The sequence below is a fragment of the Halictus rubicundus genome, chromosome 14 (genome assembly GCF_050948215.1).
Source record: "Halictus rubicundus isolate RS-2024b chromosome 14, iyHalRubi1_principal, whole genome shotgun sequence".
Taxonomy (NCBI): Eukaryota; Metazoa; Arthropoda; class Insecta; order Hymenoptera; family Halictidae; genus Halictus; species Halictus rubicundus.
Window position 1 is genome coordinate 12,062,061 of NC_135162.1, and position 24,116 is coordinate 12,086,176.

General features: G+C 48.6%; 1 protein-coding gene across 10 annotated transcripts in view; it reads left to right on the forward strand.

Moving 5' to 3' along the window:
* The window catches only part of LOC143360884 (rap guanine nucleotide exchange factor 2), an 80,359-nt gene that overhangs the window by 21,637 nt on the left and 34,606 nt on the right, over positions 1-24,116 (forward strand). For 3 of the 10 annotated variants that reach the window (XM_076800046.1, XM_076800051.1, XM_076800047.1), the window contains exons 1-2: positions 7,438-7,855; positions 22,375-22,990. The exons of 3 other annotated variants lie outside the window; for them this stretch is intronic. In XM_076800046.1, the coding sequence (XP_076656161.1) occupies positions 22,641-22,990 (350 nt within the window). In that variant the 5' untranslated portion in view covers positions 7,438-7,855; positions 22,375-22,640. Of the gene's footprint in view, positions 1-7,437; positions 7,856-8,051; positions 8,117-22,374; positions 22,991-24,116 lie in introns of those variants that run through there. 4 more of the 10 variants (XM_076800052.1, XM_076800057.1, XM_076800048.1 and 1 more) reach the window with 2 other exon arrangements.

Sequence of the window (24,116 nt, forward strand, 5' to 3'; positions counted from 1 at the left end):
TCTATCTCTATCTCTCTATCTCTATCTCTATCTCTATCTCTATCTCTATCTCTATCTCTATCTCTATCTCTCTATCTCTATCTCTATCTCTATCTCTATCTCTATCTCTATCTCTATCTCTATCTCTATCTCTATCTCTCTATCTCTATCTCTATCTCTATCTCTATCTCTATCTCTATCTCTATCTCTATCTCTATCTCTATCTCTATCTCTATCTCTATCTCTATCTCTATCTCTCTATCTCTATCTCTATCTCTATCTCTATCTCTATCTCTATCTCTATCTCTATCTCTATCTCTATCTCTATCTCTATCTCTATCTCTATCTCTATCTCTATCTCTATCTCTCTATCTCTATCTCTATCTCTATCTCTATCTCTATCTCTATCTCTATCTCTATCTCTATCTCTATCTCTATCTCTCTATCTCTCTATCTCTATCTCTATCTCTATCTCTATCTCTATCTCTATCTCTATCTCTATCTCTATCTCTATCTCTATCTCTATCTCTATCTCTATCTCTCTCTCTCTCTCTTTCTCTCTCTTTCTAAAGCGTACGTAGTTGGTTGGTAAATTTAAAGTTTCATCGAAAACATATCCAGGATAAATCGATAGGAAAAATGGACGAACGAGGGGGGATTTCGAGGCTTATCTTCGAGCTAGACGCTCCTTGGCGTAGTCGTGGCAGCATCGAGTGCTCGTCGAGTGCCTTTAGAAAACTGGGAACCCCTCGCGCCAGCACGGACTCACAAAGCCGCTTTTCACGATGTCGCTTTTGCCTTCCGTTCTCTCGATAAAAGAAAAAAGGAAAAAGAAAAAATGTGGTCTTGAACTGGCGTACCTTGGCCCACGGTTACCCGAAGCCCCCTCTTAGTAGTCTCTAAATTAGTGGTAGTTTCAACGTTTAATGCCTCGATTTATTGGCTACGAACACGCTTTTTGCCACCGATTCGAAAGAAAAACCGGGAATTCTGGTAGCCGTTGTCAACGTGCCCGAAACGCTGAAAACATTATGAATTAAGAGTGCCCGAAAAATTTTGATGTACGGGTTTTCGGTCCGTGTAACTTTTGAAATTGTTGGTACGGTAGCCAATCGATTAAAAAGTTCCTCCGATTGACTCTAAGCGTAGAAAAGTTGCTCCGACCTAGAAGGAAAGTGTCCAAACATGCTATTCGTTTCGAAAGTTTGACCGTTAACTCTAGGCACCCTTTGTGCCGAATATATAGGTCCACGTCGAAACTTGCGCGTCTCCGCGAAGCTGCACCTATGTATGCATACAAGTACATAGTTACGTGGGTACATGTACATAGACACGGATAGATAAATATAAGCATACACAGAAGCAGCGCAGCGGGCCAAGACGCTTCTGCCTGGTTTCTTACGCGTTTCTTCCATGAGCGGCGGTGCGGGGGATCGCTAAGCCGACTTTCAGTAGAGTAGACTCGTCGTCCGATCCTATTACGCGCGGCTCGGCTGCGCTGGTGAGAGAAAAAAAAATGCTCGATGAAAGAAAAGATCCTCTCTCTTTGGTCGACGTCGGCCATTTTTCGGCCGAGGAAAATCCGAAAAGGTTTCCGAGTCGAGTCGAGTCGAGTCGAGTCCTAATATCGAAGGCAGGGCACGTGTCCGCCATCTGCATCCCGCAGGAATCCATCTCTGCGCACCCTTCTCTCCCGTGCGCGGGCTTAGGTTGTCTGCAACTGCAACACGCTTCGTCGCGATACGTATACATGCACGTATGTACGTATGTACGTGGTACGTCGAGGCTGCGTAGGCCGTAATACGTCGTTATATCCGGTCTTCCGTTGGAAAATCCTCTCGCGGAAGCTTCACGGTCGTCGGGTATTTTCCTCGAGAAGGTCAGAGGCAGGCTTATTAACTTCTTTCGATGAATGCGTGTTTTCGTACGTGCTCTACTCTATCGATCGAATTCTTTTTCACCTTGCCCGAAGCTTGTTTCTCCATCATTGGCTACCGTGTCTTCACTAAGTTGACACATTTTCACACATGTACTATAGTTTCTCGGACTCGGTGATCCATTCGATAAATCACGCCCTGATTTCTTTCTCGCACAGTCTTGCGTCGCGGTTGTTTTGTGGTTCTGGTATCGACAGGCTCGTTATATCCGAAGCGGGAAGCAAATTACGCGGAAAGTTCGCAGCAAACGTTTATCTAGCAGCCGCGCCATCGCGCAATCCTAATTCAATGAAATTTAAGCGATCGATTTGCAAATAATTGAATAGATTAAAAATTATTTTTTTTTTTTTTTTGAAACTCCATAATGCGAGATATAATAATAATCGTTTATCTTTTTTGTTTCAGGTAAGTGGAAAACGTGTGATTTGTTCGTACACCTTGTTGTTATTCGTCTTACACGGTGACTCCGCAACATTTCAGTAAGTACACGTGCATCGCATACCTACATGCGTATGTAGGTTTTCAAAGATTTGCAGCTTCTTCGAATTTGCAAAAACAAAACCAGCGAATAATGTCAAGCTCGGCAATTGCGAATTTCGAATTTCGAATTTCGAATTTGTACGTTGCTACCTCTCGAAAGCATCGCGGGACGAGCACATTTGTCACGGCTTTCCCGCAACGTTATCGAGTACACTCTCGAACGAGATGATCGAACCGAATCACGATGGCCTTTTTCGCGAGGAACAATCCAGCGTGTACCATACTCCTCGATCGATGAGTTTCTCGACGGTCTCTCCGCGTATCGGGGACAAAAGAAAAGAGAGGCTTTCGTAACGGTACTACTGTCGCACCGGTAACACAGCCTGGCTAAGGTTTAGTCTAGAGTCTAGACAGTGGGCAGGTCGATATCTGGCACCTCCGCTATTCAGGGATCCGCAAAGCATGGTCGTGAAACGGGTACCAACACCACGAACACCGACTTGGGACGAAAAAGGTGGACACGACGCGCGACGAACGACGAACGACGAACGACGAACGACGAACAACGAACAACGAGCGACGGGGAACAGGGTAAAGTGGATTCGCGACAATGTCGATGGTCCACCGTGTCTGCCTTTATACGGTGGTGGCTGGATCGAACACAGGCGCTTCGAAAGAAGGTTCTGTCGAATTTTAACAACCTACCTAACACGGCCAGCGAAAGCGTTTGAACGAAAAATCTGTACGTAGGTACTCGTGGCATTAATTCGACTACATACATAGTTTCATTCGCCGGTTTGTAGGAAAAAAGATGGATTTTCATTCCGATCGGTGAGAGTACGCTCGGTTCCCGATTACGAAAATCCTGATATAATTTATCCGGCGATCCAGTTGCTATGCACCGGTGCACTCGGTCAGGTTGCACGCTCGCTCCGGTCTCTTTCTGCGTCAGCTCTCGATGTCATAATCCAGAAACAACGTGTTTCATAATCTTTGGCGCGCATCATCTCCGTGCTCGCGGAAACGTCGCGTCGAGCCGCGACGAGCCGCGTCGTTAGCTCAACGAACTGAGAAACGTTCGCCGATGCAATTAGTTGTTCCCCCTTGGAACGCACGCCGGGGACCAATTAAATTGCACGGTTTCAAATCGAGGATTAGATCCGATACGGATCTCCTGTCCGTGTTCCGGCGCGTCCACCATGCGAATTCGAACACGGGAAATCCCCGGTTGTGTTTCGGTTCGCGCGAGCACTCGAATCCAATTTAATCGCGTTTCACCTTAATTCCGTCGGCCGTCCGATTCGCAGAAATTCGTCGCGAGCTTGATCGCCAATTACTACTTTGGCGTTCTGTTTAACGAAGCCGAAGACAATTAACGTTAGCGTTGATGAGGGCTGATTGGCAGAGCGAGTCGTTGCGTTCGGCTAACAGACACGGGTGAATCGATTGCGTACGGCCAGTCCGGACCAAGGATCTTTTCCGGAAAAGAATATGTATTGTATCGCGGCATCGCGGTATCGCGGGGCCAATAGGGTGTGTATTGCAAACGGTAGGAAACGGTTAACTGCTATTAATTAATAATGAAAAAGCGTGAAAATACCTGCCCGTCCATACAACCGGATAGAACGCGACGCAGGGATATCAAATTTTCAAATGGTACGAGTACAATGTCCCCGTAGCCGTACCGTAGCCGTACCCGTACATACCGCGCGTTTGCATGGACGTTGCGGCGAGTGCTCGACAAGTATGGCGTCCTTTAAGGTTGTCGTGAATTGTGGACAATTTTCTGCCTGTCTTGTAACCGTTTACCTTGTCGGAGTTTAGCTTGAAACATGAGAAATCGTAAAGAGGACTGCGGAACGCATAAAACGCTGCATACCATGAAAACGAAATATGTAGAGCCAATCGAATCGTTCGGATTTTCAACTAGAAATAGGTAAACGGATGTTTCTGCGCGTTGAACATTGAACAAACTCGTCGATAGCGTAAGTAACATTTAAGGCGCGCGTATCGATTCGATGGTTTCTATATTCCTATCGTGATTACTCTACTCTCGGTCGAGGATAATACTCCCAAGAGGAACGATAGCGAAGCGATTCGACGTCGCTCGTTTACCCGAAGCGGAAGACCAAGGAAGCGGAACCGGAAGCGGCTATCGTTCGGATAAAAAGCCGAAGCACGCTAATTAAGCCTTCATTAATGAGGGAACCTGTGCGGTGCAGCAGCGTACGGCACGGTGGGGAGCGTTTTGTAAGGAATACACACATACATGCATAGACTGGCGAAGGCACGCGAAAGGTTCATCGTCTGCTATTTTGTCTAACCTTTTAACGGTAAGGAGCATTCGAGTGCGCTGTAACGTCCCGAGACAATAGTATCGGGACTCGAGTTAACATTACCGCAATCTTTTAATAGTTATCGTCTTCCATTAGGGCTCCCAGATTTCTCCCTTCCCCATTCGTTCGTTCGTTTCGATCCTTTGAGAGCTCGGTCGTTTCGACAATTATCAGGAACGTAACTTTTACTCCTATATTGCTCATCGATTATATGGCGACCCGTTCACCGGTTCAAGGTTAATTAGAATAAACAATTTTAAACACGAAGTGATTTTGACTTTTACAAAGAATTTAAAAATTTAACGAGCCAATAAGAAGTAGCGCATTACCGATTGATTTAATCGGTGAAATTGTTATCGGTGAAACACCTTGAAGTTTATCGTCGTTAAATAATTTCCGGGACGATCACGGCTAGCGATACCACGGTGCTCGTAGAAGAACTGCTCCCTTAGTCATCCAATTCATGCGCCGAGATAATTAATTTCCTCTTTCTCACGCGCATTATATTCTTCCCGACTAATCGGAGATCATTCGAAACTGGTTGCACGTTGCACGACGCCGTTGTAAATTTGTTCCTCGACTCTTTCTCAGAGCAAAAGAATCTGTTGCTGAATTTCACGAATTTCGCGAATCTCGCGAGGCGGGAGAGACAGAGCGCACACATTGGTCCGATTACCCTGACACACGAACGAACAGTAATCACCGGGCTGATTGCGATAATATTTGCTCCGTGCAATATTCTAATGTGCCCTGCGGTTTGTTACGCGTACGCGTGCACGCAGCCTTATCTGTACGTATCTGTATCGCACACTGCACACTGCACACTGTGCACTGTACAGTGTTCTTATGCGAGACAATTTCCCACTTTAACGGTCGAGAAACTTGGTAAAAATCCGAAATATTCTCAAGACTCTCGTTAAATCGTACATGCTGATTAAATCGTCTAATTCGCTAGCTACATTCGACGCGCAACGTCTCGACGGAAAGTGTTCGAAATTTCCAGCAGCGTAAACGGTGGCAATTTGAAGGGAAAACTCTGGGGCCGCAGTCTTCCCCGTTTATGAGTTACGGTGCACGCATAATGGCAATTTCATTTGCACGGCGCAAGTCGGTATTATTTTCTTAATGTCTCTTAATGAAATGTGGCAAGGAAGAATTTCATTTCGTCCGTATGCCAGACAGCCTTGCGAAACCAGCCAGCGAGATCTCGCGTCTGGAATAGCCGAGCCGTACGAAATAAGAGGAAACGCCTCGAAAAAAGCTTCTGGAGGAGAGGAGCACCTCTAACGAAACCTTCCCGAAAACTGCCCCCGCCCCCGGAGCAAACGTTTTCCTCCTCTACCCGAGATATTTTAGGTTCGAACGCGTTAGGAGAGCGAAAGGAGACATCGGGAAAATGTTGATTCCTCGAGTAATGTTACAGGCTCGATACTGGTACAGATATAGGTATGTAGTTATAGGCGGGTATGCGACGGATGCGAACGCGAATGTTACGCGGGCCGCGAGAAAATTGAATGCGGTGACGTTGTAGCCGCCTCGAAAGGAACTTTTGTTTGCCGCGGTGCGGCAGCATCCTCCGCTTAATCACTTTTTTAATTGCTCCTTGTGGCGCGGTGCGGCGCGGGGCGGCCGTGGTGCACGGACAGGACCAACCGGTGTATCAGCGAAAGCCTGGACGAACCGTGGACATTTTTTCCAATTTTTATTGTCCTTTCGTTCACGCGAGTTCCTCGGAACGACCGAAACGAGGAAAGCAAACACAGCGTCGCGGGAAGGCTTTTGCGTATCTCATTTTTTTCTCTCCCGTCGCGCGTCGCGCGTCGCGTCGGTTTAATCGCGGACCCTTTCGCTGCAAGTTTTATTTGCATTGGAAAATTTACTCGTTTCCCGTACGAAACCGGAACACCCTCGCGTTGCTGGCGTTGCGCGGCGTTCCCGTAGCGACAGCGGATTCACCCTTTTCCCTCTCTGCTATCTCTCTTTCCGTTCTCTTCCCTCTGCTCTACGCGTACCCACCTCTTTTTGTTCCGTTTTCAAGCATTACGGCAAACGACAAGCACGCCCGAAGTTATTTGTGACTGGGAGTTATTAAATTTTGTGAACCCGGGGGACTGCGTTCGCCGAAATGAATTTTTTCACTGATTTCGTACTTACCGGTTCCCTCGAGTTTCCTGAAATCCATAAAAGACGCGGTAAACCGCGCTGTAATATCGAAGCTATTCTTCCAATTTGAAACCCGAGAGTGATGGCGATTTTTCAGAGTCTTTTCTACCGGTGTGAAACTGAAAAACTTTCCTTCTCGATCAATTGGAATATTTGCAAATTTTTCGTAAAGGAAGAATTAAAATTGTGTTACCGACGCAACGAATCCAAAAAAGTGTTCAAATTAAAGGCGCGACTATCGACTATCGATCAATTATATCGACACAATCTGATCGATACTCGAAGATGCGTCGTTAGAGCGAAGAAAACTGACCTTGAAATTTCGTCTTTTTTCAAGTTTCCGAGTGCGGTGGAGCGGAGAGGGTTGAAGCGCGTTCCTTCTTTGTCGTGGTTGGTACCGGTTGGTAGTTGAAACGTTGATGAAAAAGAGCTTTTGTGTTTCGTTGGTACGCGCGGCGAGCGACAGAGCGCGCATGCGTCGCGCTTGTCTCGAGACCAGCGGTAGTGGTAGTGGTAGCGCGGGAGTGGCAGTGTGTGTGTATGCGTGTGTCGAGTGTGGAGTTTGGAGCGTGGAGCGTGGAGCGTGGAGCGTGGAGTGTGGGCACTGTGGTGGCAGAGTCTGCCAGTAGAGTTTCGGACGCGGCGCGGCGCGTGCTTCGGGGTTGTCGATTCGCGTTCCATGTCGTTCGACTCCGTCCGTCGTGTGTAGCGCATGTATGTATTCGACGTTTCGCGACTGTCATTCGTATCCGTATTGTCCAGTGTACGCGCGCGGATCCGTCGTCGATTTTCGAAAAACAGAGAGATACTCGCGCGACGACGACGACGACGGCGACGGCGACGGCGACGATTCGGTGACCGTCGGCCGTCTGTTGACACGAGCAGCGGCTGGTGTGTTTGTTTTCCGGTTGGGGAGTGCAATCATCTGTGGATTAGTCGGAGCAGCGCAGCGGCGGACAGGTTATTTCGGCGGCCGGACGCGCACCTCGTGTGCACAGTCTGCACTCCCGATCCGTGAACCAGGCTCATCGATCGCTGCTTCAGATTATATTTACTCCGGCGACGACGCCGACAACGCCGACTACGCCGACCACGGAACAGGCAAGATGGAACATGGAAGATGAGTCGTGCGCGAGGGACGGCTCCCATGATTTCACCACGATAAACCATTATGCGAGACAGTTTCTATGCGCGGAACAGCCGCCTCGACTTTGAATCACGGTAATTGTACGCCTCTTTAGAAAGACAGAGTCAGAGACAAAGATGGAGAGCGTGCGCGCCCGCGACTGCGCGCGCAGCGACGCTGCGCAAATGCGTTCCGCGGTACATAATTGAAGAAACTCGAACGCGCGTGCAATATTTGAAAGTGGAAGAGACCGAGGTCGTCGTTGTTTACTTGCCGTCGCGCCGCATCGTGCGAAGGGTCGGTTTCGTAAACGCGGTTTTCTGCGGTTTTCCCGATGTTCCATGGAATTTGTTCATTTGCGGACGTCGTTCGCGAGGTTAGGAAGCTAACGGTTTAACCGTTCTGCAAATAACCAACGTTTACGGCAAACTTTTGCAATTTTCCAGCGGCACCGTAAACATTTCAATGTTCTTTCGTTCGAACCAATATCACAAACATGTACATGTTTATGTATATTGCGGCATTTTTTACTGTTGCGTTCCTCGGGTCTTCCTCGACCCATTCGCATTTTCATCGATATCAATTCGAGGATAATTTTAATTATGTTTCCCGTCCTATGGATAGGTACAAATTTAAACCTTCTCGTTGTTCCGATTTACGCGAGATTCGTCTTAAAAGGCTGCTCAAAGTGGTTCTTAACTTTCTCTCAATTATCCTAAACGGTGAAGCTGTACGTGTTTCTTTTTTCCACGTATGTAGGTAAGGTATGCAGGTTCTTTGTCAATGTCTCGCAACGTTTTAAACAAATACGGTATACATACCGATTTAGCTGGGGAAACGATGGGCAGCACGTACGTTGTCGTAGAAACATCAAATTCGTTGATTAAACGCGTAAACTTGGTTTATCCGGTTCGTCGATCGTAACTCCATTAAATACAGCTAACAAGCTTGTAACACGGTTCTAATGTTCCTAACTTTCGGGTTACGGGCTATCGGAGAGAAAACTAATCGACTCTGGTACACAGAATATTCCGCATCTCCTGTTTTAATTTCCATTATTCGGTAAGCGTAACGTACTCGCGTCTAACGAACACTTGGAAGAAAGTATCATTCCCTTTCGTATCGGCGAAATGCTGTTTCCAATTAAAACCCAGCGAAAATACTTTCTCCGTAGATTTCATTTGGATCGTGGTCGCGTCGCGTCGCGTCGTTCGAACATTCTCAACGAAAGAAACGTGTTCCAAGGTTCCGATTTTGATCGATGAGTTAGAATTTACAATTGCACGCGCGGTCCCCGAGATACCTGTACGCGGCTCGTACGAGCGCTTATTTTTCTATCTCGGAACGATCGTCGGGTTTGATTCCTACATAGATAGTTCACCTGTGTGCGAAATCGCTTCGCAGAGGAAGTCGGCAATTTCGCATATTTTTCCGCATACTTTCGAGTTTAGACGTTTACCCGAATACAGACTTTCGCGAATCGAATTCGCATAGAAATCTTTTTCCTCTTCTTTGTCGAGCAATTTTTCCTTCTCGACGCGAAACGCGTACCAACCGGAAAACCGCCGGAAAATAAGTTCTTTTCGACAGGTCCTGTTTCTGTCCACTCGATACCTCGACGCAGGCTCGACTCACAGACTCCTCTGTGTCCGGCTTCGGAGTAGGATGGGAATTTTCTTTGTTTTTTCCACGGTTCGACGATTCTACGTATCGCGTCGAGTTCTCCTTTTCTCGTCGACTTTGAACCCGACGATGCGACTCCCGATGCCTCGATCTAGAAATCTTGTTACCGTATATGTAGCGCGACGAACGAAACCGGCTTTTAAACCCGGTTTTTAGAAACGAAGGAACCCTACGTATGTCGTAGCATCTTTGCTGGATAGATAACATTTGCCCGATACGACCGGTACAAGGAAAATTGATATCGTTGGTTCGTATGCCCCGTGATTGGTAGTTCCTTCCCGTGATTGGTAGGATGTTGGAAAAAGTGGAAACAGTAGTCGCGCGTTCTTACAGTGGCGAGTTGCGATTGTTCCGTATGCATTGTGTTCCACAAAGTCGAGTTTGCCTTCGCGGAAAGTTGCCGGTTGAAAAGAAGTCCCGTAGCGAGAGACCAGAGAAAGACTGTTTCGTCTCGCGAGTCGAGACGAGGTTCCTTTTGCGAGCGCGTGTACTTGCACGTACGGAAATGCTCTGTTTCCAACTCGTTCCTGCTCCACGATCCTCGTCGACGCGTCGTCGCGAAACATCTAAGGCTTGAGCGAGAACTCGGTTTTCCTCCAAGTAGACGCGAATCGAAATTGCCCTCTGGCGGAACAACTGCGCCAGGAAAGAGGTGTTTCGTAATCTCTCGGTTTTCGCGTCGACGGCCATGCCACGGCCATCCTCGGAGGTTTTCTCGCGCGCTAATCGATTAACCACCGAACAACCGCTCTATACGGTCGAAAATGGACGAAAAACAGAAATGCAGAAATCCGATCGGTTTTCGATATCCGGAGGATTCAGCTGTCGGTGTTGTCGGAACGTAAAAAATGTCCATGTCCAGCTGACACCGGGCTTCGCGGTGGTAAGAGGCAAGAGGCAAGAGGCAAGAGGCAGAGCAGCGTATTCAGTGGTACGAAGCGAAAAACCAAGAGAAACGAGGAAGCGAAGCAACGACGTGTAACAAAACGCGAACCAGAGATATAACCATACGTGTAACCGTACCACGGCGATTCTTGTCGTTTATAGAGGGCCCGTGTGCCGTTCGAGCCGTAGAAAATTATTGGAGCAGCATGTACGTCAGCCGGGACTGCGCCGCGGAATAGCTTCGTAATGGCGAAAAAACGAATTACCGGGTCGCACAACCGCTTTCTACCGAAACGATAAACGAATGAATCCGAGAAACTCGCGCGTCTACCAGCGCAGCGCAACCATTACCTACGTTGCCAACAGCTACGTACATTCTCGGAATTATTCGAACGATATCGCACGTTCGAGACACGGCACGCGCGTCACAGCTGGAAAATAAAAGCGTTTCGCTTGGCGTGCTTCTATCTCATCGATCCGTAAAGCTTCTTAATTGTTAATCGATAATTTATAAGACGTAATCTCGCCTTGGTACAGTTGGAAAGCGAGGGCTACGGACACGTAACTGGGCGAGGGTACGACTCTACGTCTCTATAATGAAATTGACTCTCGAACGCGAGTTACAGAGATTTCTAACTAGCGGCAAAGCGAATTTGATCGGTCCTCGGATTCGATTAATTCTGCTGGTTTCGTCGACCGAGCACGAGCGTCGTTCGAACGCGGGACGTTCGAGTTGTACGAACGATCCTGATTTCTGATGCGCGCGTAATTGTCTGCTTCCCTCGAAATTGCCGTAACAAGAAATATTTACGCGACGTTCAGCCCTTGCTCTCGCCCCGGCACAAAATTTCATTCGCGTCGAACGAAACGTGTTTATGGGACGAACGGACACGCGCTACCGCGTTTAGCCCCCCGCGTTTCCCCGACTCCCCACTCGGGTCGCAATTAACTTGTTCGCCTTTTGAACGATGTCGAGGCTAAAGCCACTGAAATTCGTCGGTTCGTGACCGCGCGAATTACGCGAATCACACGAATATTGGTCGACGGCGGGGTTTCTCGGAAAAATGTCTAGTATGGTTCGAAGCAAACGAAAAAAAGAAAAAAAAAACAGCCAAAGGACACGGTCGAATCTTTCATAGATCTTCGTTCCGTTTCACACGATTTTACAAAGTTCTAGACCGTTTGATTAACCGGAGGGAGGGTAGGCGAAGTGTTTCCATCTAGTTTCTGCCACTGTAATTCGAGGGTGGGATACCGGACCGATTTGGAGTGTTGTTTCCTCCGAAAAGAGGAGCCGTGGACTTCCGCCACGTGTTCCGGATCAGTAGCAGGACTTGGTTGCGACGCGACGCGACGCGACGCGACGCCCGGCCAATTAAGTCTTGGGAATGGCGAGTAGGGTTATCCTGTTGTTTCCTGTCGAAGGACGACGCACATGTGGCCAGGTTCCAGGAAGTATTTCGAGTTGTCCAACCTATATCTTTCCTTCGCTGACGGTTTCGAATGTCACTATGATTACGTAAAGTCAACGGATGCATCGTGCTTTCACTTTTTTCCCTGGCCACTTAGTCGAGAATGTTCGTTGACTGCGATACGAAAATATCGCGTTTGGTTGGGTCGCCGGTTGGCCGGCATTCGTCGCGCTTCCGCCCGAGTACTCGTACCTCGCAGCGATCCAGCTCCGCCATTAATCGGCCGATGATAATGGATAGATCGTAGTACGTGGTCGAGCGCGTGACGCTCTCGTATCATCGATTTTTACACCTATTTTTTTCTCCGCCTTTCCCTGCCGGGTCAGTGCCCTGTCAAGGGAGAAGATCCGCGTTCGAGCATGAAGGCGGATACATCGACGATCCGTCAGTCCTCCGTTCTCCGCGGTCTCCGGTCTCCGGTCTCCGGTCTCCGTCCCACGCTCTTCGTAAATATTTGCAACTGACCGTTGCATGTACTTGCGCGCGCTCGACTTCTCGGGGATAACGAGGATGCGCGTCGTAAAAATCGCGCGGTTACGCGACCATGTTGGAATACATCGGGCGAGAGACGAAATGATCTTTGACGAGGACATCGACAGGCGGATGCTCGTTTGCGATTCCAATCGGTTCGCACTTTCCTGAGAAATCAGCTTAAACGTCCCCTGCAAGTGCGTCGAAATTGCCATCGATTGTTGGACAATCTATCGAATGTTACTGTAGCGCGCTGCCGGAAGGATCGTAAAGACGACATCGAGCGAGGAGAGAAACGTAGGATCAGGAACAGAGCGTTACCCCAGATTTATCGAATATCTGCGTTCGCGTCACTCTGCTCGTCGTAATAAAAACATTATCTATTTTTTATTCGTTAAAAGTTTCGACCCCCTTGCATGCCCGTTCAAGTATACGACTGTGGCTTGCCAAGCAATCACGAAGGTGTGTTAACTAATCCTAGGCTTTGAATTTCTAAATATAGGAAGGTATGCGCGGAATAATATGAAAAATTTTCATAAAATTTCCTCGCTTTTGCGTTAAAAGTTATCGATATACTTGGACGCGTATTTTTATATTACGATAAGAGAAACATCGTCGAGAGGCATAGATCGTGCCACTAAATAAGTATATGTAGTACGTAATAGCATGTTTAAAATTTCTCCGCCGTTGGAATAGTCTGTGTCGCGGTTGGTATGCTAGCATGCTCTCCATAATTCCATCCCTTCGAAGGTCATCGGTTAAACGTTCGCGTTCCCCTGGCACCGAGCACCCCGGCCCGCGCGCCTCGGTCGATTTCCATTTATTAAACAAATCTATCAACCGTATACACGCCCGTCCCTCCATAGATCCCTGTCGGTTCTACTAATATTCCGGCGGCCGCTTATGGTCTCCAGACCGCTTCGAATAGCAGCTGAGTCTTGAAAGCCGAGAGCTAATTTGTACCCTCGAGATATTGTTAGAGAGAGAGAGAGAGAGAGAGAGAGAGAGAGAGAGAGAGAGAGAGAGATTTCTAGGACAACCGAATTTTTGTGAAAATGTTCAAATAATAGTTTGATTCGTTGTTGTACCCCCTGTGGTAGAGTGTACGGCTAAAAACATGCGTACGTGCGTTGCATTTCCATAAAACATATACGATATTTACGGTATTGTGCAATTTGTGTCCATTTCAATTAGGAGTACAACTTTGTTTGAATGCTTTCGCGTCTTTGTGTGCACGAGGGTGGAGGGGTTTCGTTGCTTTGCGAGGGGTCGTTGAATGATCTGGCTAATTTTAGAGGGTGAAACGTTTTCAACGATGCTCTTTCGGAAACATTCTATTTACCATTACCCGTCGAGATGGACAAGGCGTATTTCTCTCTCGAAGCTCGTTCCACGTTAATTCGCTAACGAGCCTATACCCGTGTCGCAACCATCGCTTTTTCTACACGCGTTACCATCGCCCTTTGCGCTATTCCATTCGATTACGGAGTGGGCAAAGTTTCTGTATCTGTAATATCTCTGTACATACGCGACAAACGACGAATTGCTGGAACAAGGGTTGATAACGTATCGAGACGGAATCGTTGGCCAAATTGAATTCCATTCCGCCAGAAGTTTGAGCCTTCGGCAGAAGGCAGGGGACAGGGGCCAGGAGCCAGGAGGAAAAAACCGAAGCACCGATGAACCGGTGAACTGGTGCATCGGTGCACGAGGCGATGCAGCGCGCCGCAACTATCGACCGCCCCCAGCCCAATGGCAATCGTTTTAATGCGAATCGATCACACTTTCTGCGCGAGTTGTAACTCCGTGCTATCTTACACCGGTCGACTCGGCAACGTTTTTCAATTGGACTCGTTCCAACCCGCACTCCAAAGAAATCTCGCCTCGACCCTTTCGATTGGCCGACGCTTTCAACATTTTACAATGCCGGGCGTGCACGTAGAGACGTATAAAAAGCATAAAAAGCATAAAAATTAGAAGACGACAGACGGACGCGTGTATCCTATAAAATAATTTTCCTCTATCAGGTTTTATTTTTCGGAGGATTCGGATGTCGATAGAGAACGAATCTTTATTCGATTCGTAGACGTTCGAGGTGCCTAGGGTCGACGCGACGGCGTGTGCTCCGTTTTCATCCGAGAAAGTTTCAGCCGGAGCAGCGCGGCGGAGGCAGTGACAGATGGAAATCGTTGCAGAGACAAAATTGAAATCGAGTAGCAATACTATTAGAAAGGAATGGCAATACTTGGAGACGGCGCGTCGAATTGTCTCTGTCCCTGTCGAGGCACAAGTTCCATTCCATTCTCGTGAAAAGCTCCCCCTCGTCGAAACACATTTTCGTCTTTCACGACTGGTTTCGACAGTTTCGTTGGTCCCTCGGCTAGAAGCGCTAGACAATTTGACAAGCTGCGCCCCGTTATTCTCGAAACTTTATTACGGCTTAACGAATTCGCAATTGTTACGGGTTTCGATTCGATTGCAACGCGCAACGGTTCGAAAACGAGTTCGCGAGCATTTCCCGGCAAGGAAGAGCAATACCAAGGAAAAAGAAAGCAATAATACCGAGTGAACGCGCGTTTTATAGCGTCTCGTGAACGTCGCGCCGCGCCGGCCAGGTTCCGAATGGAGATTTTCAGCGGTTTATAATCGTGGAAGCCGAGGAAAGAGGCGACGGAGAAGGTACCTAATCCCATTTTTCTTCTTAACGCGACCGAACAGCCGGCTTAACGGGAAAGATAAAGTCGCCGGATTTCACCGTTACTCGACTCTTTACTCCTCCCATCGATTCGCCGTTTCCCTTAGCTTTTTCTTTTTCGTTTCCATCTTCGCTTTTCTTTTCCGTATCGACCGTTGCGTTTCTTTCCTTTCGCGGTCGAGGCTCGCATTCGACTTATCAAAGTCGAATTTTATCGAATCTAATGAATTTTTTTATTTCATGCTGGTATAGAGTATACCAGTGCTGCTCGGGCAAGATTGTACCAGTTCGCGTGGATTTTATTAATACCGCGACTAAAAATATAGTCGTGGTCAGTCTCGTAATACATAGACGGCGTATTTACCATAGAAGGTACATGCCTACTGTACACGACTCGTATCGGTGGGGTACCACGGTATCACGTCGAGTACAATAACGAGAATATACTATTTTTTCTTCGTTTGCGGCCCCGCGACTCTGTCCGCGCTTTGACCCAGTTAGCCGAGAAACCGGCTTCGCAAAATCCTTTAGGACGAACTCTTTAACGATTCGCAACGAAGCGAACAATGGCCACATTCGAAGGACTAAATTGTTCCGGTGCCCCAAAAAATTCAGATTTCAGGTCAGTCTTTAACGCGACCAGCGTGTCCCACGAGAATTAGCGCGCTTAGAACCAGTTTCTTTGGATCGTCGAATACGCATTCCGGAGGTCAGTTCGGAGGGACCCAATTAAAGGAAACCGGCTCGCTAATCCTAGAACCGTTACTCATGCTCGTTGCAGACTGTATGAAAACGGGTGGCAAAATATTAAATACGAAAACGGAGGTGCGTTGAACTTCGCCTCGTACTTACGGGGCGGTACTCGTGGCTTCTCTGTGGACCACACCACACCGCGCCGCGCCGCGCCGCGTGGGAATTTCGTCGGTTCTCAATGGATACGAAGCCGCAGCTTACAGCTCGTAGTTCGTGGCTCTCTCGGCTCTGAAGGCGAGCCAGGGTCGGTCGTTCTCTCACGATTGCTGGGATCGGGGTGCTGCGCGCGTCCGCGCTTGCATCTCTAACCGACGCGACGCGACGCGACGTAACATTTGCGAGGCGCCCACTTTCACTCGTTGCCGTGCCGCGTCATGGACGTTTCGACGGATGTCACCGCGTTCGCGATCGACCTTTCGAATTTGTGGAGATTTCGCGCTGATACTTCGCGTCGATGGTAACAGCGTATTCATAACTAGAACCGCCCGCGCACCTTCGAGAGGTGGGCAGTCCTCCCCGACAAAGACAAGTGGGTCGGATCGATGCCGGTCGTGTCCAGAGATATGCTCGACCACGTAATTTGTCCGATGTAAACGGGAATCGGAGCAGAGACTGCGACCGAATGATTCAGAGGTGCATGGGAAGTGCATACACCACAGTGGCCACCGTGTAAAGCCATAAAGCTAGTCGCCGCCCTCGTTTAACCAGGTTTCCACCGTGTTAAGCGTATGAAGCGGCTCTTTGTCGGCTGGAAATCTGCGGCTCTCCTGTACCGTTCGCTCTCTTTCCCTTTCTCGCCCGTCCCTCCCCGCGCGTCCCTCTCCCTTTCCTCTTTCCCTCTTTCCCTTCTTCCCCCTTTCCCTCTTTCCCCCTTTCCCTCTTCATCTCTTCATCTCTGTCTCTTGAACTAGCCTCGCTCTTGTTAACGGAAATGCACGCATCGTAATTCAGGATGCGACCATAAATACGAATGAACGTGCGCGGCAACGCGCGTCGAACGCTCGATTCCTCCTCTCGGCTGGCCGGCTGGCCGGCCGGCCACCCTCTTCGCATTCGCAGCATCGCGGAATCGCGGAATCGCGGAATCACAGAATCGCGGTATAGGTAGTGGTTGCGCCAACGCGGCTAATTCCGTTCGCACCGTTCATCGGCGTGCACGCGTACGCTCGTTGAATCACCTTTGACGATGCGACCGATTCCGATTCCGATTTCAAGCTTCGAATTATCGGATTACCGGTGACCGAAGAGCGGCCGGGGCGCAAATCCATTCGCAAGGCAGCGCAAAACATTCGAATGCTCCACTTTTCCTATTCTTAATTATTATTTGTCGAGTAGACCTTCTGTACCGTTTTGCACCGTTTTACAGCAGCTTTACAACGGATAAACACTTTTCGTTGAATTTCAACCCCCTTTCAAGAACATGGAAAAATTGATTTTCATTTAACTCTGGCCCATTAAACCGGAATATCCGAGAAATTACAGATTGATAGCTTTGATAGGACGTTAGGTTGAATATAAGAAAAAGCGGTCACCAAAAAGAGAAAAATTAGAATAGCCAAAAATAATCGATAGAGGCACGCTGGCACGGAAAATACCGTTACTAGGATAAAATGTTTTACTCGTAAGAAAATCTTGTGAAAACGGTATTTAAACGACAAGGGTTAAAATACTCGGTTCCCCGGCGAAAATCCTCGAAAACAACGAGGAATCGAAAAACGGTTGCTCATCGTTTAGCAGTGTAGCAGTTTAGTAGTCTAGCAGTTTAACAGTTTAGCAGATACAGAGAAGAACGATGGGAATGGTGCTCGTTAGCAGGAGCTGTGAGAGAGTAGCAGGATCGTCGGGATTAGGGCACGTTGGCAACAATAGCCGGTTACACACTGGGTTAGGATCGTTGTCCTTGCACGACAAGGATCGACTGGCCTTTCTTCCATCCATACGCTTTCTCGAATCTCTCTTGAAACACAATTCTGTTTCTTTGTTCGCGCCCACCTTTACACCTTTACCGTTTTCTTCGATCGCGCGCGGTTTCGTCGTTGTTTTCCGGTTGAATCGTTCAACGGAGAAAATACAGAATTTTGATCGCAACGATATCGCGCACATCACAAATACATAGTTGTGTAGAATCGAGCAGGAACTACGCGCGACGCTAATATGTACACACAGAGTTACGTACCTACATGTATATCTATCTCGATGAATTTCATCCGTATCTCTGCCAAACAACTGAAAATCGATGAAACGTTCTTTTTCTTTTTCTGGTTTCTCGATGCCAGCCTCGGCGCTTTAATATTTCCGCGATTATTAAACGCGATAACGAAACGCTTATTGGTTTAGCCAGCGAGAGCGGCGGTGTTCCTTTTCGCTGAAATAAAGTCAAAGGACACACGACCCTCGGAGTTTCGAGGCTGTCAGGCAACCTGTTTTCTTAAGTCCCTCGAAGAAAGACCGACGAAGCAAATAGAAGGCTAAATCCAGTTTCCTCGAAGTTTCTTCCAAGCACTTTTTCCAAATCCACTTTTAAGAACTTCAGAACTCCGTAAAAGAACTCGGAAATTTTTATGTGCAAAGTTATTTTAGCCTTGCTCGTTGGTTCGATAAATTCTGTGAAACGGAACGGACTTTGGCTGAACCGCGAGGAATTCGAAAACGAGTGGTTCGATCGTAATTCGGACGAATACCGTTTACGCGTCGAACACCGAACCGGTAACCGTAATTGTTTACGAACGAACAAAAAACTGTTGGGTCGCTGATTTTCTTTGCGCGCAGGACGCGGCAACGCTCTCTTATCGTTTTCTCTGTTACGCCATCGCCGTCGCATAATACGATGCTGCATAGCGGAGGGATAATTACCGAAGTAACGGGTCATTCATTTCCGTGGGGAAACTTCTGACTGAAATCGCGAGGATTATGCGGAGAACTGCAGAGCGAGGTCGTCCGAACGCTATCGTTCATATTATGGCACTTTTATGGAGAAATAGATAGCCAGGAATAAAGTTATTTTTATTGGATTTCATCCGATTCTACTCAAATTTGAGTTTTGTTTCTGTCGCGCATCAATTTTCTCTTCGTTGGCAGCCACGCTGTTCTTCGACGTTCCCTATCTTTCCGATCTACACGCGTCGAACAAATTACTTTTCCGCCGAATGATTTCGCGCATAAATCGCGATTCTCGTACGTTTCACGCGGAATTGACGCGGAATTCTGTTTCGTTTAAAAATACATACGTACCGTCTTTACGTTTCTCGTTTCTCGTTCCTCGTAAAATCGCACGTTATTTCGTTGCCGAGACAAGCTTCGACGAGGTTTCGATCGATGCTCCATTGTCCCGACAAATAAAGTTTGCGTAGCTGTTACGCGCACAGGATATTTCGGCGGGGCAATTTATTCGTCCCTAAGCCGAATTTCTCATAAAAAGAAAGAAGAAAAGAAGAAAAACGGGCACACGGTCGGTTGGCTTTTGCCAGTGGAAAACAAGGAGTGGCGCAACGAGGCCTCGGAACAATTAGAATTAATAATGCCAGCAGGATCGGTGTACCGGAAGACACGGTCCGTGTATTCCAGTTGGAAATTGAAGTTTCTTCATCGTTGTTCGTCGTTTCTCCGAGTATTTGCGGTCTCTCTTCTGTTCCTCCTCGAATTCGGAGGACGACTCTCCTTGTGTCCTACGTTCGAGATTTTTTACCGGTTTTAGCATCGAGATTTTCATCGTGACCGAGTGTTCCGAAAATACCGATCCTCGGACTATGCTAGCCTCCGTATCGTCAAATTCCTTTTGGACCGCGCGGCGGTACGCTAACCGATGTAACACGCGCGACACGACAAAGTTCTCGGTATCGCGACGATACCCTTTTATGCCAAAAGTTTCGGACAATAAGAGCCACGCCGTGCACCGCCCCGGACGGGCTCGCGAAGCTTTTCATTATGACGGCAACGCAACAAAGTTTCGACCGATAAATGGTCGAACGTGTGTATGCACATACGTATCGTGTACGCGTGTATGTACGTAAAGATACACTTTTCCTTGCGAAAAAGAAGCGAGATAGAGAAGTCATCGGATGTAGGTTAATCGTACCTTGTTCGGATCGATCGATACGTTCCACATCTAAAGAAATTCTAAAAAATCTTCTATACAAATTATTTCTTCTCTGTAAGATACCCTCGAGATTTGACCTGAACATTCGGCGACAGGCTGCACTCGCGGACTCGTCCAATACCGTTCCAGGTAGGGCTCGAGACGGCGGAAATTTTCTGTAGATTTCCTCTGGATACCTGTCTCTCGGTGGCACGGCATTCGCAACGATCCCCGAACAGTCTCTGTGGAAGTTTTGCTGGCCAGGTTTACGTAGACGCGTTTGCAAACACACCACCTTGTTTCTTCTCGTCGAACACCCTTCCCTAGTTTAATTTTCCCACGCGTTCGACTCGAAGCGAAATGTTAAAAAGGCATTTTTATTTCATCCCCGGTGAATTTCTCGGGTACAGGTGCAAAGGAATTTTCCCTTCCGCTCCTGTAGTTCGTAGGTATTTACGTTTCTTCGTTGCGATGACGCGCGACAAGAGGAAGACGAGTCGAGCCGAGCCGAGCCGAACCGAGCCGAGCTGGTTCGCTTCTCGAGCGCGTGTTCAAGAGGTTTTGCAAGCTCGTTGCATTTCTATACGCTGCTCGGAAAGGTCTGCCTACTCGTAACTTTCCTCCTTAAACCTATTCCTCCTCAGGGAACTCTTATGCGCTTCACCGTGCTCCGTTACCAAGACTTTTCCGGGCGGTGTATCCCCGTGTAATCTCTGCGTCTTGTCGGATTTCTGCTTCCCCAAGCCAGACGCGCGATCACAGAGACACGTGCACCAACAGTACCAACGACACGATGGCTTCCCTTTTTCCGGCCTCTGCCTCTTTTTCTCGTATTTTCCGTCCGCGTTCGTCCTCTGTTCTTCCTCGAGAATCGCTCGGCTATGCGCGGCTCTGGATCATGGATGCGTCGCGCCTGCCGATTTGTACGCGATCTCGGTAGTTTCTCAAACATCTCGCTACTCGTATTTCTTCGGAACGAGTCGACGAGTCGTCGTGACGAATCGTTGCCGAGCCGGGAACCTTCGAAACGTCCGCGGCAGCCATAGGGTCCAACTACGAGAGAATACATGCGTACAAAGGAATACAAATTCAAAGGGGAATCGAAGAAAAAGATTCGGTCCCGTGGTATTTTTTGAAAAATGATGCAACGCAACGGTTCGAAAATATTTGCGTTCTTGGTCGGTATATTTCCGCGATCGAGCATCCAATCGAGATCACGGTCGATCGGTTTCCAACGCAATTTCGTCACGACATTATCCGAGAACGATTGGCCTGTTTATCGGCGACGCTCTCTGGAAATCGTAAGAAGGATCAAAAGACTTATCGTTCGAAGAGACCAGACGAGACGAGACGAGACGAGAGGAGACGAGAAGCGACGCGACGCTTCCCATCCGCTCGACACTCGATTCCTTTATAGCTGTCTCGGATTTTATCGTCGCGCTTTCACCCTTCCACGATATTCCCCGCTCCCCCGGTCCCTCCGTGCCCCTCCGTGTCTCTCCTCGGTCGTTATCGGAGCTCTGCCGTGCAAACGGTCAAAATTGATAAGCGCTTGCAACGCGAGGAGGAAAAGGTCGGGACTCGGTTATTTGCGATGCGACGAGCACCTCCGGGCTGCGAGCGCGATACGCACAGCGAAAACAGATTAGTCACGTAATAAAATCGTGTCGTGCCGGTCTCGTTCGAGGAATTTGCCTCGCGGGATAGGGGTTCACGCTTCTCGACGTTGTCTGGCTCGTCTCCTCGTCTCCTAGCATCGCAAGAACTCGGCTGCGAATTTTCCCTCTCGTCGCGACGACTTCCGTTATGCGACTACTGCACGGAAGCGGAGGCATTTGTAGTTCGATATAATCGCGATCGAGAACGAGCGAGAACTCTCGATCCGCGTGGTTGCCGCTGCCATGCCGCCGCGTCACTGTTACTCCTTTCGCCGTCCACCCGTATACGGCTATCTTCGAAATCGACAACGAATCGACAATAGTATCGGTACGCTTTGCTTCTTTTCTTACCGAGATCGGAATAATCCGATATTCGTACTTAGCGTATGCGTACTCTCGAGCCGCAGCTACGAGAACTCGGCGAGAGTCGATGATCGAGAGTCTGTCGATACGCCCGCAAGATCTCTTTGAAATAAGAGCGATCGCTACGTATCGTTAACTTTCGAGGATTCTATCCGTATCGAGAACCGATCGACTCGGAAGACGTCTTCCCGACTTGGCCGACGTAAACGCTGATCGATGAGAAGCGAGCCTGGTCCACGGATCTCCACGGAGGAGGAACCGGTAACCGTAACTTGAACGTTGAAACTCCTTTCGACAGAAGCCAGCGCAGAAATGTCGGCTTGAGAACTCGTCGATCGAACCGGAACACCGCGCCGCCGCCGCCGCCGCGCCAATCTCGACGCGACGCTAAGCGACGCGACGCGACAGAGCGCGGAGGAACCGTTGCCAAAGAGGAAGTCCGAACGATGTAGCCTAGGATCCGGAGATAACGAATGACGAGATAAAGCGAAGAAAAGGGAAGAAAGGATGGAGGCGAAGGAGGTGTGGTCCGAGTCCTGGTGGAAAACCGAGGGCTGAGGCAGGATGCACAAGCACACCAGCCAACTCCGTGGCTCCGGTGGCTCCGGTGGCTCCGGTAGTTCCTCCGGTGATTCTGGCGGCCCCGGAAGCGGACAGCATGTTGCCAATAGAGGTCCTGTCAGAAGATGGAACAGCTTCCACGGTGGCGGAAGCGTTGGCGGAGGCGCGAGCAATTTCAACGACACCGTCGGAAATGGCAATCTGCCCTCCAGCATGATCGCCAGAGCTCCCCAGGAGCCGTTCAGAGCCGTCCCGAAGGCCGTCCAGGCCCTGAGGAGCGAATCCGTCGATAGAAGCCATCGCGTCCAACCACCGCCACCACCCGCCTTCCCGCGAAGACGATTCTCCGTCTGGTGAGTCCGAATACTCCTTATTTATAAACGACACGCTCGTCCGAACGAAAGCTTGTCGACGCTTGCCCAAAAATTAAGTCGATTTCCTTATCCGAAAGTAATATTTTATAATCGAGCGACAAAATGAGTCAAGCTACGGTTACGATTTTTGTTGAACGCGATAGCAGCGAAGCAGCAAATATAAAACACGGACCGAGCACCGTCTTGCCGTACGCGTTACGCGTACAGAAGATAAGATAGGAAAAAGTGTAACGTTCGGGGTATTCTAGTTTCCGAAGCGCCGTATCGTTCCAACTTGTTCGTACATATATTTTCTTTTTGTGCACTTTATCAGAAAAATCTGTGCGTTTCGGTATACGCGTTCGACAAGTTTGCCAGTTTCGATCAGCAACGCGTTCGTCTCATCGTTCGGACACCAGAATCGATATTCTCTCTGGCCACGTTACATACACGGACGGCGGATGAAACAAGCTTGAAATCGGTGCACGGCTGGCGCTACGTCGCGCTTTTTTTTTTTTTATCGGGACGTCGCGTCGCGTCGCGTCGTCGTAACGAAAATTTATTCGACGTATAAATCACGGTAACGCGTTCCCAGACGGATGCGCGTTACAATCTGAATATATTTCAATTAATCTTCGTGAAAACGCGAAGCGACTTGGGAGCGCTTTCTCCCGTGTTCCAATGCCGTTTTCGAATGTTTTTACCGCGTATCCTGAAATTACGAGGCTAATCGGAATTTTCGGGTTACCAAAGTTCCCTTGTCGGCCAAGTTGATCCGATTGTCAGCCGGAAAGTTTATCGCGCGGTATGCGTTTGGCACGACGAGACGGTTCCGTCCCACGAGGCCATGGGAAGGCGGTGCAACCGGTTGACAGTAGTTTGGTCGTTTTGCCATCCTCGGAATACAGTTAGCCTGCTAATAGAGAAAGAAAGGTTGAGACGGGAGGCACCGTGTAACGGCGCCGACAGAAATATTTCATTAGGTCGGCCAGATAGCAGATACCATAGAAACGGAGTATATTATCCGACGGAGCGGACGAACGTTCCGGCATGCGAATGCCGTCGAATGAAACGGCTTAACGGGCACATTTCGCGGACACGGAGCCACTTTCCGAGGGAAATTACG